A 14,527-nucleotide genomic window follows, 5' to 3' on the forward strand; every position below is an offset into this window, starting at 1 on the left:
TTATACATACACTCACAAGGGGCAGAACACTTAGGTGTGGAGTTCTCTGGGGACCAACTGCCTTATTGCAATTCTTCCTCTCAGGACATTTGCAGAGTTCCATGAAGGGCTTGGGGAGAAAGAGGGAGAGCTGTGTCCAACACCCAGATATCTGCAGAGCGAGAGATAAGAGAAAATGGGCAGGAATGGGATCAGATTTCTGTTTTCTAAGGCCAGTAGTAATTCTTGACCCTTTCTCTCAATCCCTTGTCCCTCTGTGTAAAGGACCAAAGCATGGGGTATGATTTCAGGCAATCAGTGAGTGTTTATTGAGCATTCACACTGCTGTGTGACCAAGACATACAGCAGTGGTCCCAGTTAAGTAGCTTTATGGTCCAGCTGGGGAGCTAAGTCATAAACACTTGAAAAGACAAGAAGAACAGATTCTAATCTGTGAGCCAAGGGCATATTGTGTTGGAGACAATATAGACAGAGAATTTCCTTGAGTAAAAAACCAAATTTCTAGAATCTTAAACATGATATAATTGGTGCTACAGCATCACTGAGAAGTAAGCTAAGCAGACTCTGCTTCAACACCTCCAGGGCCAGGGACCTCACAACCTCTTGGAGAAACCCTAACAGTGTGGCCCTTATGGTTAAAATTTTCAGGTCACAAAGGAAAAACAGCTCTATCTGGTCCACTCACATGTCCTGCTTGAGTGTTCTGGAGTCACACAGAAGGAGTGTGTTCTCCTACTGCCAGGCCTTGGAGTGCTTAAGGGGGGCTCTCCATGTATCACTTCCTCAGAATATGGGCCCTCAGCACCTTTGCCAGTTCCCTGTGACTTGGCCTGGGACCCTCTCTGCTCTTCAGGACACACTATTATCCTCAGTGCTGACAACTGTCATCAACTGCACATGTGGTAGGTACACACCTCTATAAATACTGGCTGAGGCTGGGGACTTGTGCTGAAATGGAAGAAATCTAAAACCACTAGACCTGCTTCATTTGAACTTCATGATGCCAGGACCCCTGGCTCATACATGTAGCATTTTACATTCCTCCCTTTTCAATCAGTATGTGTCAGCTTGTAACCAAAACCAAAGTCCCACTGTCTCCCGCCATGAAAGCCGAACTCGTAAGATAGGTGCTGATGAAAAGGGAAAAGAATAACTTGAGGTTATTCAAGAGCTGGTCACCTGAGAAGATGGGGGATTCTTGTCCAAAGCCCATCTCCACATCTCAGTGCAGGCAGTTTCTTATAAGGAGGGAGAGGGAACATAGAGATCAAGGGGAGGTGGTGGAAAAGCTCTCTACATGCAGAACAGCACAGCGCTTTCTGATAAGGATCTTGAAACCGGTCGGGTGACCGTCTGGTGTGTGTCATCCTGGTTCTATGGTTGAAGGTCAGCAGGTCTTCTGGAACTGGAATGCCTGAAGGTCTGAGTCTATCTTCTCAAGTTAGTTCCTAGGATTCTTATACAAACACGCTGTTTATCTACAAGCTATGTATTAGTCAGAGTCAACACTTGTAGAAACAATGTCAAAGAATGGTGGGGTGGGTTACAATTCCCCACTGTTACAAGCTCATTCATGCTAAAGCCCTTTTGAGTTCTATCATCCTACCAATGATGAAGAGCCACTTCAGGCTGGAAAAGCTTCAGGAATGAGGGAATTTCAGCTGATCCCTGAGGCTAGAGCAGTTGAAATTTAGATGGAGGAGGAGAGAGACTGTTCCAGGGTCAGAAATGGCTTTCACATCCCACTCACTGGATTCCAATTGCCAAACACTATGCAAGCTGGTGCAGCCTTGACCTTGAGGTCATTTAATGGGACACGGACCCCAAGTCGACTTATGACAATGAGGGGAAGTCCACATAGACGTGCACACAAGACAGTGTCAGAACAGACAACCAGAGATCTCAACTCAGCAGAGGCTCCTTGGAAAAGGTGACAATCAGAGACCATGGCTGGGCCTGTGGGCAGAGTGTGAACTGGATCTAAAGAAACAGCCTGGTGCCTGAAGCCATGCTCTCAGCACGGAGGCTTATGAAGCTGTGGTTGAAGGTCCAGGAGGCAGACCTGGCCTGGTCACCCCCTTGCTAGTCCTTCAGTGAATTCCAGGCTGGTCTGACAGGTGCCACACCTGGCTCATATTTGGGCCCCTCCTTGGCCTCTGCTTTCACCCCCTGGATTTAGATGGGAACACTGGGGTTATGGTTCCTGGCATACATGGTTGGAGGTGCAAAGGTAGTCAAGGAAGGGCTAAACTTTGCAGAAACAGAGACTATTTGACATATTTCATATGATCAGCTTTTAAATAGAATGGGGAAATAAAGGGGCCAAAGTTCATTTTGAGAAGGGAAATGAAAATATTGGAGAAAACTGCAATCACAATAAAATAAATGCATTTACTTCTCTACCCTGTGTATTAGTCATCTATTGCTGCCTGACAAGTGACCCTCAAACTTAGCCACTTAAAGCACCAGGCACTTATCTTCTCACACAGTTCCTGAGGGTGGGTGCCTACAGCAACTTGGCTGGGTGGCTCTGTGTCTCAGTCTCCCCAGGTTGCATCACGGCAGCCTGACCCCTGAAGGGCTGGAGGGGCCTCTTCCATGCTCACTCATGTGGCCTGGCAAGAGGCTCATTTCCCACCACTTGGGTTTCTGCAGGCTGCTTACAACACACAGCTGCTCCCCCAGCTCAAGGGAACAAAGAAACAGAGAGAGACCAACATAGAAGTGTCAGGAATTCCAGAAGTGACACCACCTTACTTCTGCCACATTCTACTGGTCACAGAGATGACTGGTGCAATGTGGGAGGGGTCGTAGTGTGTGGACTCCAGGAGACTTGGACCATTAATTTCCTAGGGCTGCCGTGACCAATTACCGCAGACTTGGTGGTTTAAAACACCAAGGATGTGCTCTCTCTCAGCTGGGGAGACTGGCAGGCCATGCTTCCCTGGAGGGTCTGGGGACAATGCCTTCTCCTGGTAGGCGCCTTGGCCATGGCGTTCCTGCCTTATTATAGCACAAGTCCAGTCTCTGCCTCCATCTCCACATGGCCTTCTTCCCTGGGCTTCCTGTTCTTACCAGGACACCGGGCATATTGGCTGCAGGGTCCACCCCAATACAACATGACCTCAGCCAACTGCACCTGCAAAGGCCCCATCTCCAAATAAGGTCACAGTCCGAGGTTCCCAGAAGGACACGGACTTAGGGGGACACTACTCAGCCAGCACAGGACACCTTTGGAGGCTGAATCCCACACCCTGGAATCTCAGGGACTGTGACCAGGCCAGGTCACAGTGCAGGGTTTTCTCTCTGTCAGCTCCCTCCCCAGGAGACTCCAGCCGCGGGAACCCACCGCGCCCTCCCGCTTCACAGCTCTGCTGAGACCTGACCCCGCTGCCGCCGACCAAAGCAGCAGAATGCACCCAACGCGGACCCCACTCCCGGGACATGGGAGCTGAGGACAACCAGAGGCGGCGTCTGCTCTGCTCACCTCAGGGTTAATTCTTCTGATCATGACACAGGTGACCCATCTTCAGTGTAGAAAATTAGAAAGAACAAATAAATGAAAAGAGCAAAAAGAAAAGTCACCTATAACCTCAGCAGCCCGACACTGCTAAAATTGAAGTAAACTCTTTCAGACTTTTTCCGGTATTTTTTAATTAAATAAGTATTTTTTAATTAAAATGGAATTACAAGATATGCCACTTTGTAACTTGCTCCTCTCACTTAATATGTCACGAGCATCTTTCCATGAGAATGGACACCAGCATCTTGAGTTTTAATTGTACCTCGGGTTTCAAGAGGAGTGAATGCCTGTCTGTCCCATGCCTTCTGAGCTAGAGCCATTTCCTTGGGCACCACCACCCTGCTCTTCCTGTGGTGACAGCGTGGGGGTGGGGATGGAAGAGGCAACTGAACTAAAGGGAAAGGGAAGGGGCTGGGCTGTGGGTCCCTAACTCTTTGACTCCCCCAATCTCTTGCACAGGAGCTGTGACAGGACCTTATGTGGGCAGCTGGTGGCCCTAATAAGCTCAATTTGGGACAGGGCTGGCCTGTGGGGTTCAGGGGCACTGGGCAAGTCACCATAAAGCATGAAGGATCCCCACCACTCCCCCTTTTTACTTGGTGTCCTTTCTGCAAGGTTCCACACCAGTAGCGCCACCCAGCAGGGAAAGAAGCTGAACTAAGCGCCAAATCTCAGAAGGATTTACCCAAATTGGAAACCTGGAGAAGGGAGCACGGCCATGAGCCCAGTCAATCAAGTGGGGGCCTGAGGACAGAGGGGGTGTTGTCGCCCGGGCCGCCTCCTCTTCCATTTAGCCCCACGGGCTCTGCCCAGGGGACCCCGGGGGTGGGTTGCCCTAGTCGCATTGCTGGAAGTAGAAGTCTGTGATGGGGTGGTCCCAGCTGGCGTCCCCCGGGAGCTGGGTGAGCCTGAGAGGCTGGTCGACTTCGGGCGCAGTGCAGAGGAACCAGCCCGGGAAGGCGGCCGACTCAAAGCTCGAGGTGAGCCCCGTGTCCCGCCTGTAGAAGGTGAAGCCCTTGGAGTCCTCGGGGCTGCGGTAGAGCTCCATGATGTCCACCGGCTGCGAGCAGAGGGCACTCGGTGAGGGACGTGGGACAGGGAGCGGCAAGAACAGAGCCCTGCGGGAGAGGCCCCAGGGGTCCAGCATCTGCTGCTCAGGGGGGCCAGGGGAAGCCCACAGGACTCACCTCTAGTTTCAGAGTCGGTTCCTGCCCCGTCCCGCACGACAGGCACTGGCTCCCTCCCTGGACGCCCAGGATGACTGCAGAAAGGCTGCCGTCCAGAAACCGATTGGGGACCACACTGATCTCCTCGCCTAGAGGAGGAAGCCAGATGCAGGGGCCTTGCCTGCCTCCCTCCCCCTCCCCCATCGTGGACTTTGGGGAGCAGGTCTCTGTGAGGCATGTTGTCCCCAGGTCTCAGCAGCTGTCACACGGGGAAAGGTGGTCCCCTGCCAGCTGGCCCAGAAGACATCGAGGCGCACAGCACACTGTACCACCTCCCCTCCCCCATACCCACCCTCTTGCCCAAGACCCAATCCTCAAGATTCTCCAACCCTCACGGAACATTCGACCTCCTTTAATGCCCTCCAACCCTCCAGCCTCTCCTCAGAGTTATTTGGATGTTTTTCTACCCCTTGTGAGATTCCCAAGGACAGGAAAGGGTCTCAGTCCTCTCTGAGCCATGCCCCCCACATGCACGCATGGGCACACACATGTGCACACATGCACTCACAGATACATGCACACATATGTGTGTGCACATATGTAGCCTCCCAGAGGGCCTGCGTGTCCCGGGTGGGCAGGTGAGTGCTGTCTTACCGAGAAGGGCCTGTTGCTCACAGTGTGTGGAACAAAAAGAGTAGGCACCAGGCCAGCTGGTGCCACCAGCTCTCAGGGTCCCACCACTCTGAGTGACTGGGGGTCCCCTAGAGCAGACGGGATCCAAGGCAAAGGGACAGAAACTCACCCCCATGTGGGAATAAAAGCACAGGGAGCCTGCCTAGTTCTCCCCAGCACTGGCTTCCAGGAAAAAGGACGTGTGACCTATGTCCAGCTGGGAGGGAAGAACAAAGCACTCCTCTTGGAAAACAGTCCCACCTTTGCATGGAGGCACCAGGTGGCACTGGGCACGTGTCTCATGTTGCTGGAAGGTGTGGCTGTTTTTGTCCTTGCTCCGAGCCTGGTTTCAGGTGCCCTGGCTGCTATGTCAGGCTGGGTCTTGTACAACTGTTCTAAGCCCTCCCGGCCCTCCCCTCAGAGCATACGGAGCCCTAGGGAAGAAAGGTCTGTCTGCCACCCACCTTTCACGACCTTCCCTGCATGCGTCCCGCCGGCCAGAAGCTGGTTATCGTGCAGATAAAGCACCTTCAGTGCTGCGTCCTTCATTCTGGAACATCAGGACTACACAGTCAGAGAAGGGTGGGTGTCCAGCTTGCCTGGCTCCAGAGTCCCCCTGGTCCCAGACACTGTCCCCTCTCTGTCCACCTTGCCAAAGAAATAGCACAACCTTCTCCCAGACCCACTGGGTCCACGTCTGACACACGGAAGGCCCCGTAGCCTCCCACTGGGTCTGGGATTATCTCCTTCACCCTATTTGGCCTTTTCTACACCAAGCAATCCCTCCGTGTGTCATGGTGGAAAGTCAGAGTCCCAGGTCCTTGTCCTGGTCTGCCACCACCACTGCTGAGCCACAGTGGACAAACCACTTGCCCCTCTGGGCCTGGTCTGCCCATCGCTAAACTGAGACGGCGAGTCAGACATGCCCAGGCCTCTTCCAGATTAAAATCCCATCCTTCAGTCCTTACTGAAGACATCAAGGGGCTTTTACTCCAACTCAGCCACATATTCCCAATTAAATTAGCAATGTCTTTAAATGCAAAATGCTTTTGTCCTATTTTTAAAATGTATTTCTCATCTGTGAGCTCAGCTGAACTTTCTGGCATCCTGTGAGGTGAAAGTGTGTCCTACGGGGGTTTCCCCAGATGTTATGTGGAAAAAGTACAGTGCATACAAACTGGTTCAGTGTTGGCTAACTATAGACAGATCTCCACATCTAAGTTCCTCAAACGCTTTCACTCATAAGGAGACATAAAGAGCATATTCCCCACATTTACTCTATCAGGGAGCCCCACTGTGCACACAGCTCGAGGACTGGGGTTCCACAGAGCACACTTTGGGAAAAGCTGTCTAGGCTCTGAGTTCAGCAAGAGCAAGGACAAGTGTCATTCACGATGTCCAGAGCACGGCCGAGTGCAGGGTCGGCACATGCCGAGGACAGGCAGAGTGACTGACAATAATTTTGTTGCTGTTGTTGTTTTGTCCCAAAAGGCAGCAGGGGGCAGTGGAGCGGAGGGCTGGTGATGTCAGGTCACCTTGATAGGTGTGACGGCAGGGCTCAGACTGGTCTCCTGTCTTCCTCGCTCAGTGTGGACACATGAGGCTGTAGCTCCATGCAGGCGGCTCACCTGTCCCTCCTCCCATAGAGGAGCCCCGTGAAGCTGGAAGAACGTCTCTTACGGCAGCAAAGGGCTGCTCGCAATTGCCCAGGTGCCCACCCCACTTGGGGAGCTGCAGCTCCAGTGGTCGAGGCCCCTCCCTCCCAGAAAAGGCTGAACAACAACAGGTCCACTCACTTCCCCTGAGGACATGGCCAACCCCAAGGCCCAGATACTCACCGGAAGCACAGGGCCCCACTCAGAACCATCCTGACCTTCAACGTGTGGACTGTCCTATTGTGAAATAGCAGGTGTTAGGTAGAGACAGAGGCTGAGCTGGCAGGGGCTTGGGTAGCAGGCAGCCTCCCGACGCCCCCAGCATGTGAGCAGCCCCCACAGAGCAGGGGATCCTAGGTCTGGGGTCAAGAGAGAACCCCAGTCCTGGTAGGGAGGGTGAAACTAGCTCCCCGGAATACCTGAGGACTCTCCTTTCTCCTGGCAGAGCTTACCGTGTCTCCCTGCTCCTGTGAGGACCAGGACAGGCACAAGGATACCTGGGCTCTTTAATAACATGCTAGGGAGGGGCCCTGAAACTGCCACAGACAGGACGAGCAGGGTTTTGCATGGTGGCTTCACACCACCCTGTCTCTGTAGGGAAGGAAGGTTCTGGAGACATCTTCCTCCCAGCAATTCTGAAAACTTCCTAGGGTTAAGGGCTCCTCCTGAGCCCTCGGCTCCTGGACCTCAGGCCCTTCCAGATGCAAAGGTGTCAGTGCAGAAGCAGTTCAGGGAAAGTTGACTTGAGAACAACCCCGTCCTCCAGCCCGCCCTCTGTCTCTCCATCCGGCCTTCCTTCCCTGCTTTCCTCAGTCCCTCAGGCCTGTGGAAGGTGCTGGAGGTGGGGCCCTCCTGTTTAGGAGATGTTTAGTCTGCGCATTCATTGTAGAAAAACCTGAAAATCCAGATTGGCAAAGAAGAAAAATGTGAGACTTGTCTTCCCTAATGGAGCACCACCATCAGAATCCCCCCGAGCACAGCTTTTCCTCTGCACATGGGCACAGGTGACTACCCACGGCTTTCACAAGACTGTATCATAGGATCTACACTCTTTTCAGCCTGCTGCTCATGTAGCAAAACAGCAGAGTACCTTTCCATAGCAAACATAAATGATGATGTTGTCACATTCAATAGCTGTTTAGTATTTCACTGTATAGATGCAACATCACTTACTAAGAGTAATCAGTTATTGTTAGTCCTTTATATTGCTGTTATTATTATTTGCTGGTGAAAATCATCTTGTGACAGACATGTTTGTATCAGTATCTTGGCTCCTGTGTCTGATGATTTCCTAGGAAATAAATCTATCTCATGCTATCTATGATTGATCTTCCTTCAGTCCCTAATCAGTAAAATCATACGTGATTATGTAATGATTCAGGAGTGTTCATTCATCCACACGCTCTCTCTGATCGCTCTGAATGAAAGGTTAGGTTCCAAGCATAATCACAAGCAATTTAATTATGTCTCGAGTGCCAGTAATAACCATTTATTGTTAAGGCATAAATTTTTTTAAAACTTGTGTTCAGGCTTATGGGCTAAATGATCCTCAAAGCATTCAAGAATAAATAAAATAGCAAGTTGTTCAAAAGACAGAAAAGAATCTATTGCTCACATAATGTGACTAATGTGATAAACACCTTTCAGAACAATGGAAGGTGTAGAGGTCACCTTATAACAAAATTATTAAGTTGACCATAGCCGACCAAATAAAAATGACTCTGAAACAGTTGCAAAACAGACAAAGCCGGAAAGAAATTCCTGAAGGAGTTGGTCTATAGGAAAAGTGAGCTTCAGCAAGCAGGCTTTTATTTGCAAAGTGACTATAGAGAAGTGGATGTTATTTCACCTAAAAGGGTAAAATGCCATCTGCCCAGTTTGCCTTCTCTGAACCCCTGACCCCAGTGGATTGCGCTGTGTGCCCCAGGCAGAGGGAGCTCACGGAGGGTGCCCGCAGGTCTCCCCAGCACCCCCTACACTGCTATGCGCCTTCCTGGAGACAGATATAAACTTATGCATGAGCAAGAAGGTGGAAGCGAGGAAGGTAAAACAAACCCCTTGTTAAGAAAATTTCTCCAAACTTGGAAATAAAACAAAATGATGGCTGCATGTGCCTTCAGTGTGGGGCTGGAGCCTCGTCAGACAGCCCCGCCAGAAATTGTCCAGCTCCCTAGGGAGCACGCGCCTTTGTTTGACTTCCTAATACTTTGGATTAGATACCAGACAGTGAACTTTGATTCCAGCTTCACTGGAAGATTGATAATTTGGAAATTACTGCTGCCTGATAGAAAAGATAGCCCCAAAGGGTGCGGTTTTAGTGCCTTGCAATTCATTAACCAGTTTATTTAAATCTAAGTTAGCCAAACTATTCCACATCTCTCGTCTCGGTTCCTGACTTATCTTTTAAATCAACTTTATCACCTTTCACTTATTAATAATGATAAATCTTTGACAGTGCTGGCTATGTGTTTGTATGCGAGTCATGGTTTAGGCTTTCAGATAATTCAACTGACACTACCTAAGACAATGTTATTGTGCCCCAAATTCACACACCCTGTGTGGTGGTTTTAAAGTATGTCCACAAATTCTTGGATACTCCACCTTCAAGAGGTGGAGCTTGAGTCCCTTCCCTTGAGTGTAGGCTGAAGTTGACAACTTGCTTCTGAAGAGCTTGCTATGTGGTAGAACGGCCTGAGTGCCACCTCTAAGGCCAGATCACAAAAGGCGCTGCAGCCTCCTGCTGGATCTTTCTGGGGTCACTTACCTGGGGGAAGCCGGCTGCCATGTCCTCAGGACATTCAGTCAGCCTGTGGAAAGGCCCACACAGAGAGGAGCTGCGGCCTCTTCCAACAGCATGGGAGGGAGCAATCTTAGACACAGGCCCACCCCCAGACCCAGTCAAGCCTCAGATGTGCAGGCCTGACTCACATCTGCAGCTTCATGAGACACCCTGAACTAGACACCCACTACATGCCACTGCTCTGATGCCTGATTCTGAGAACCAGTGAAACAATACTAGTTTACTGTTTTGAGCTGCTAAGTTCTGTGATGTTTGTTACACAGCAACGGCTAACTAGCAGTAACTAGCACACCTTGTCACCACTCTTGGTACTTTCTCCTCTGGGGCTTCTTCATTCTCCACAGCCTTCAGTGGGCACCCTCCCTTCTTGGGAGACAGCTCAGTTCTCATGGACTTTATGTGACTGCGGAGATGCCCAGCAGCTGTCCCAGCCTGCAGGGGGTAATGTCCCCACAGTGACCTCTTGTCAGCCTTTGAAAGTGGCAGGTCCTGGAGGTGAGGTGGCGCCTGATCTTGCTGAGGAGGTGAGGACTCGCACAGCCCGCCTGTCCACACATTCACAAATAGCTCATTATAGCAAAACAGTCATTTTTATTAAGAAGGTAAATTTAACAATAATTAACATAACCAGTATTCTGGTGGTGTTCACTATGTCCCGAGAACTATGTTTAGTGGTTTGCCTGAATTTTCTCATTTTATTCTTATAACTGCCCTATGTGGTAAACACCACGATTATCTCTTTTGTGGGTATGGAAACCAAGCACAGAAAGATTAATTATGTTGAGTCATTAGTAAGACCATTAATTAGCATCAGAGTCAGGACCAAATCCAGGAAACCTAAGTTAAAGCTATGGACCCCAAGATCCAACACAGCAGTCAGAAAGACCCTCTCTCACCCTGAGTCAATTCCATCACCCCTTGGCTCCGCGTGTCTCTGAGAGTAAAAGGCATGTCTTCACCCTGCTTCGAGGCCCACAAAATCAGGCTCCCATTTGCTCTTGGCCATATCCTTTCTCCAACTGTGCACACAAAGGCTTCCTGCGGCCACTGCAGAGCCTTTGCACTGGCTGTTCCCTCTGCCTGGAGAGCTCTTCCCCAAGATACCTACATGGCTCACCTGTTTACTTCCTTAAAGTCTTGGCTAAAACCTCACCTTCTCATGGCCATCCTCTGCCTCTCTCCTTGCTCCCACATCCCTTACTGTGGTCTCCTTCTCTCCAGGGCTCTCGCCACTCTTAGCATATTGTATAGCTCAGCTGTGCATTGTGTGTATACGTGATAAATATTATTCAGCAGCTCCCCAGCCTGTCCCTGCTGGAAGATAAGCTCACATGGGGACTTGGCAGGAGGTGTCGTGTCTGTTTTATTCATGGAAGGTGGCACCTGGTGTACAGTCATCTTCAATAAATAATGTCGTGTCGACACTGAATGAACTGTACGTTGTATCACACTGACAAGGACCGAGAATTGCTAACATTTTATTCACAATTGTGATTTTATTTCTCAGACAGCTTTGATGCTTCTGGGTTCTCATCTTCTTAGTGTAGAATTAAGACCATGGGTGCACACACTGGGCCTGTAGGCTAAGACAGTCCCACTCTTCATTTTATAAATGAAGTTTCATTGGAGCACAGCTCAGCACATTTGCTTACAGTCTATGGCTGCGTTGGGCATGACAATGGCAGAGTTGATGTTTGTGACAGAAACTGCATCATTTGCAAAGCTTAAGATAGTTAGTACACGGCCCTTTAAAGAAAAGACTTGCTGAATGCTGGTCAAGACTGTCCTGTTTCACGTCCTAAAACTGTCACTTATTAGCCTGTGTCTTTGGTCAAGTTATTTAGCCTTTCTGTGTTTTGCAGTTATCTGTAAAATGGGGGCCAAAATAGTGCTTCCTCAGGGGTGGTTGTTAAGATTGAGTCAATAAGTGGCACATAGTAGGAGCTTAAATGTCAACTACATCATCGTCATCATCACCATCAGTTGCGTGGCCTTGGGAAACTTGCTTCCTCTCTCTGATTTGATGATTGATCTTGCCTTGTTTTTGTTTCTCCCTAAACAGGACAGTAATGTCCCACAAGCTGAGATGTCACAAAGACAAGATGAGTCAGAGGTGGCAAAGAGCAGGGTGCTGACTTAGCACAAACCCACAGACACCTGCTCCCTGCGCCCATGTGTCCCCTCCTCCTGCACTCCTCCCAGGTGTCACAAGAGGACACTGAGAATGTGGCAGAGGCCAGGTTTGCACTGACCTAATCTGAACATAATCTGAGGTTGGGTCAAGACCAAGCACTGGCTGACATGCCTCACCTGACCCCGAGAGGGAGGAGGCCGGCTCGGCTGGCGGCAGGACCGAGGCAGGTGCGCTGGGCTTCAGGTTACTCACGGGGCAGGTTAACATGTGCTGCACGCTCACCCCCAGCCACTCTCCTGAAAGTGGTGCCCACATTGTGCCACAGACCTGCGAGGTCCATGCTCTTTTCGTCCCATGTCACTGATAAGACAGAAGGAGGCTTGGAGAGGGCAAGTCTCCCAAGATACAAATGAGTCAGAGATGGAGCTGGCGCTGGTGCCCTGGCAGTTAAATTCCACACTGGCTCACCCCACTCCTCACTGTGAGCAAATGCACCATGCAAAGCTTACAGGTTCAAGCAGCAGAGGGCAGAGCCGGGCCGGGATCTCCCTGCCACGAGCCTGCGTGCAGGAAGGACCATGGCTCCTTGAGAAGAACAGACTTCAGAAAAGACCATGGGAACCAACAGAGTTTGGCCAGAGACACAGGCTCCACCAATACAGAGAGTGGCACACCTCAGGGCGCAGAGAATTCTCCGCTCCTTGCGGTGACTTTGGTGGCCCAGAGCATCCAGCACGGGAGGGGTGACAGTGATGCACCAACACGTGGCCTCCAGGGAATCAGGGAGCCTTGAGCAGACAGGGACTTCCTACCCCAACTCCAGCCACATCCAAGGGTCGCTGTGGGAAGCGACAGAGCGGAGGTTCCACTGTGCTCACAGCACATTTGAGAAACATGGAATCCTTGTGAAATTACAGGGAGGCTATGGGTCAGGGCACTGCGGCTGAGGGCTCAGGCAGGGATGTGTTTGCTTAGTACCATGGCATCTTTTGGGGTGGGGGTCTGGGGGAGGGCCAGTCCTATAAGCTGGGATGGGGAGCTGTGTGGATAACCCACAAGGTAGGGTGAGACTCCCGTGTGTCACACCCACAGACAGTTTCTACCTGGTGAGTCACTGAAGGCAGGGCCAGAGCCACCAGCAACCTCCTCACTTGCATCCTAACTTTGATCTGGTATTTCTGGTAACGGCTTCATCTGCATGTAAATTATCTCTGCAGCCACACAGTAAAATCCTAAGGAGACTAGTTCATCAGGCACACTGAGGGCCTGGTGTGTACCGCATCACACAGAGGCTAATCTGAGACTCCTGTACGTGCAAACTGGCTTCTGTATCCGCTTCCAGAAAGATTCGGTCACAAGAACCAAATTCAACTTCCTATCTGAATCAGCTAAAAAAAATAAAGAAGATAAAACCTGTGAAACAATATTTTGAAAGCACAAGCATCAACCAGGAAAGGATGGTGATCCCAATAATTACCCAGCTTTGAAGGAGAGACCCAGGCAGGGCCCAGCATTCTCTCCGAGTACAGGAGACGGAGCTGAGAGTCCACAGAGATAAAGGCAGTCAGAGATCGCAGGACAGAGTGCGGCGAGGGGGCATCTACATGGGAGAGAACCCAGGTCTACGGAGGGTCCCCACTGCAAAATCACCAGAGTCCTGAGCAGTGCTTGCAGGTGAGGGACCTACCCAAAGCTGCAGGTAAAAACCCTCTAGAGGACTAGGGGGAGCAATACTTGTTCCCACCAATACTTTTGACTTAAACCTCAGGATCCACAAGGCACTGGGCATAGTGCTCAGAAAGACAGGCAGGGCAGGCATCTGCACAGGCTGTGCAGCCCTAGGTTTTGTGGCCCAGACTAGCCTCCTCTGATTGACTCACCAAGGCTGGGCCGCCCACGCCATCCACCTCTCTCTAAAGCAGGAGAGGAAAGTCTTCTGGGTTCTCGGCTCTGAGGAGTCAGGATGGGGCACTCGGGGCAGGATCAAGAGCTTACTCATGCTATGGCTCAGGGCCTCTGAAGGGCCGAGAGTGACCTACCTGGGTACCCACAGAAATGGACTCCTCTGGGGGCGGGAGATGGAGCTACCCCTCGCCATTGAGCTACCCCTCATCATTTGTCACCAGGAAGGACTGGGATTGGGGCAGAACCTCCAACCTGGGCATAAAGAATGAGCTTGAAGCCCTCAAGTGCAGCCGCAGATGCTTGGTTTTCCTCTGTGAGAGGCAAAGGGGGAAGGGGCCGTGGTCTGTGATTTGGATAAACCCTCCTGATTTCCTGTGTATCTCCTTAAGGGAGACTTGATGTTGTAGATGAGAAAACAAGGGCCCAGAATCAGACTGTTTTAGTTCATTTTCCTTTTCATCACAGTGACATGTGCAAAATTGCTTTAAAGTCCGATAGAATTTGAAAAATGCAAAACTACAAACAGAGCCCCGCCGCCCCTTCCCCGAGTTCCTGGGCCCCCGAGGCCACCATTTCCCTTCCTTTAGGCCAGTCCTCAGGTCCCTTCAGGAAAGGAACCGCCAGGCATCCCACGGCTAAGGCCCTTTCCTGCGACCCCCGGGTTTTTCTTCT

The 14,527-nt window shown here is 50.8% G+C and overlaps 1 protein-coding gene across 1 annotated transcript; it reads right to left on the reverse strand.

Annotated features, from left to right (window-relative positions):
- Positions 1-4,137: 4,137 nt before the first annotated feature.
- Positions 4,138-7,228, reverse strand: IL36RN (interleukin 36 receptor antagonist). Its single transcript, XM_016201785.2, has 4 exons — positions 7,200-7,228; positions 5,826-5,911; positions 4,711-4,838; positions 4,138-4,583 (listed from the first exon to the last, which is right to left on the reverse strand). The coding sequence occupies exons 1-4, from the start codon at positions 7,226-7,228 to the stop codon at positions 4,359-4,361; spliced, it is 468 nt and encodes a 155-aa protein (XP_016057271.2). The 3' UTR covers positions 4,138-4,358.
- Positions 7,229-14,527: the final 7,299 nt, after the last annotated feature.

The sequence above is a fragment of the Miniopterus natalensis genome, chromosome 13 (genome assembly GCF_054644295.1).
Source record: "Miniopterus natalensis isolate mMinNat1 chromosome 13, mMinNat1.hap1, whole genome shotgun sequence".
Classification (NCBI taxonomy): Eukaryota; Metazoa; Chordata; class Mammalia; order Chiroptera; family Miniopteridae; genus Miniopterus; species Miniopterus natalensis.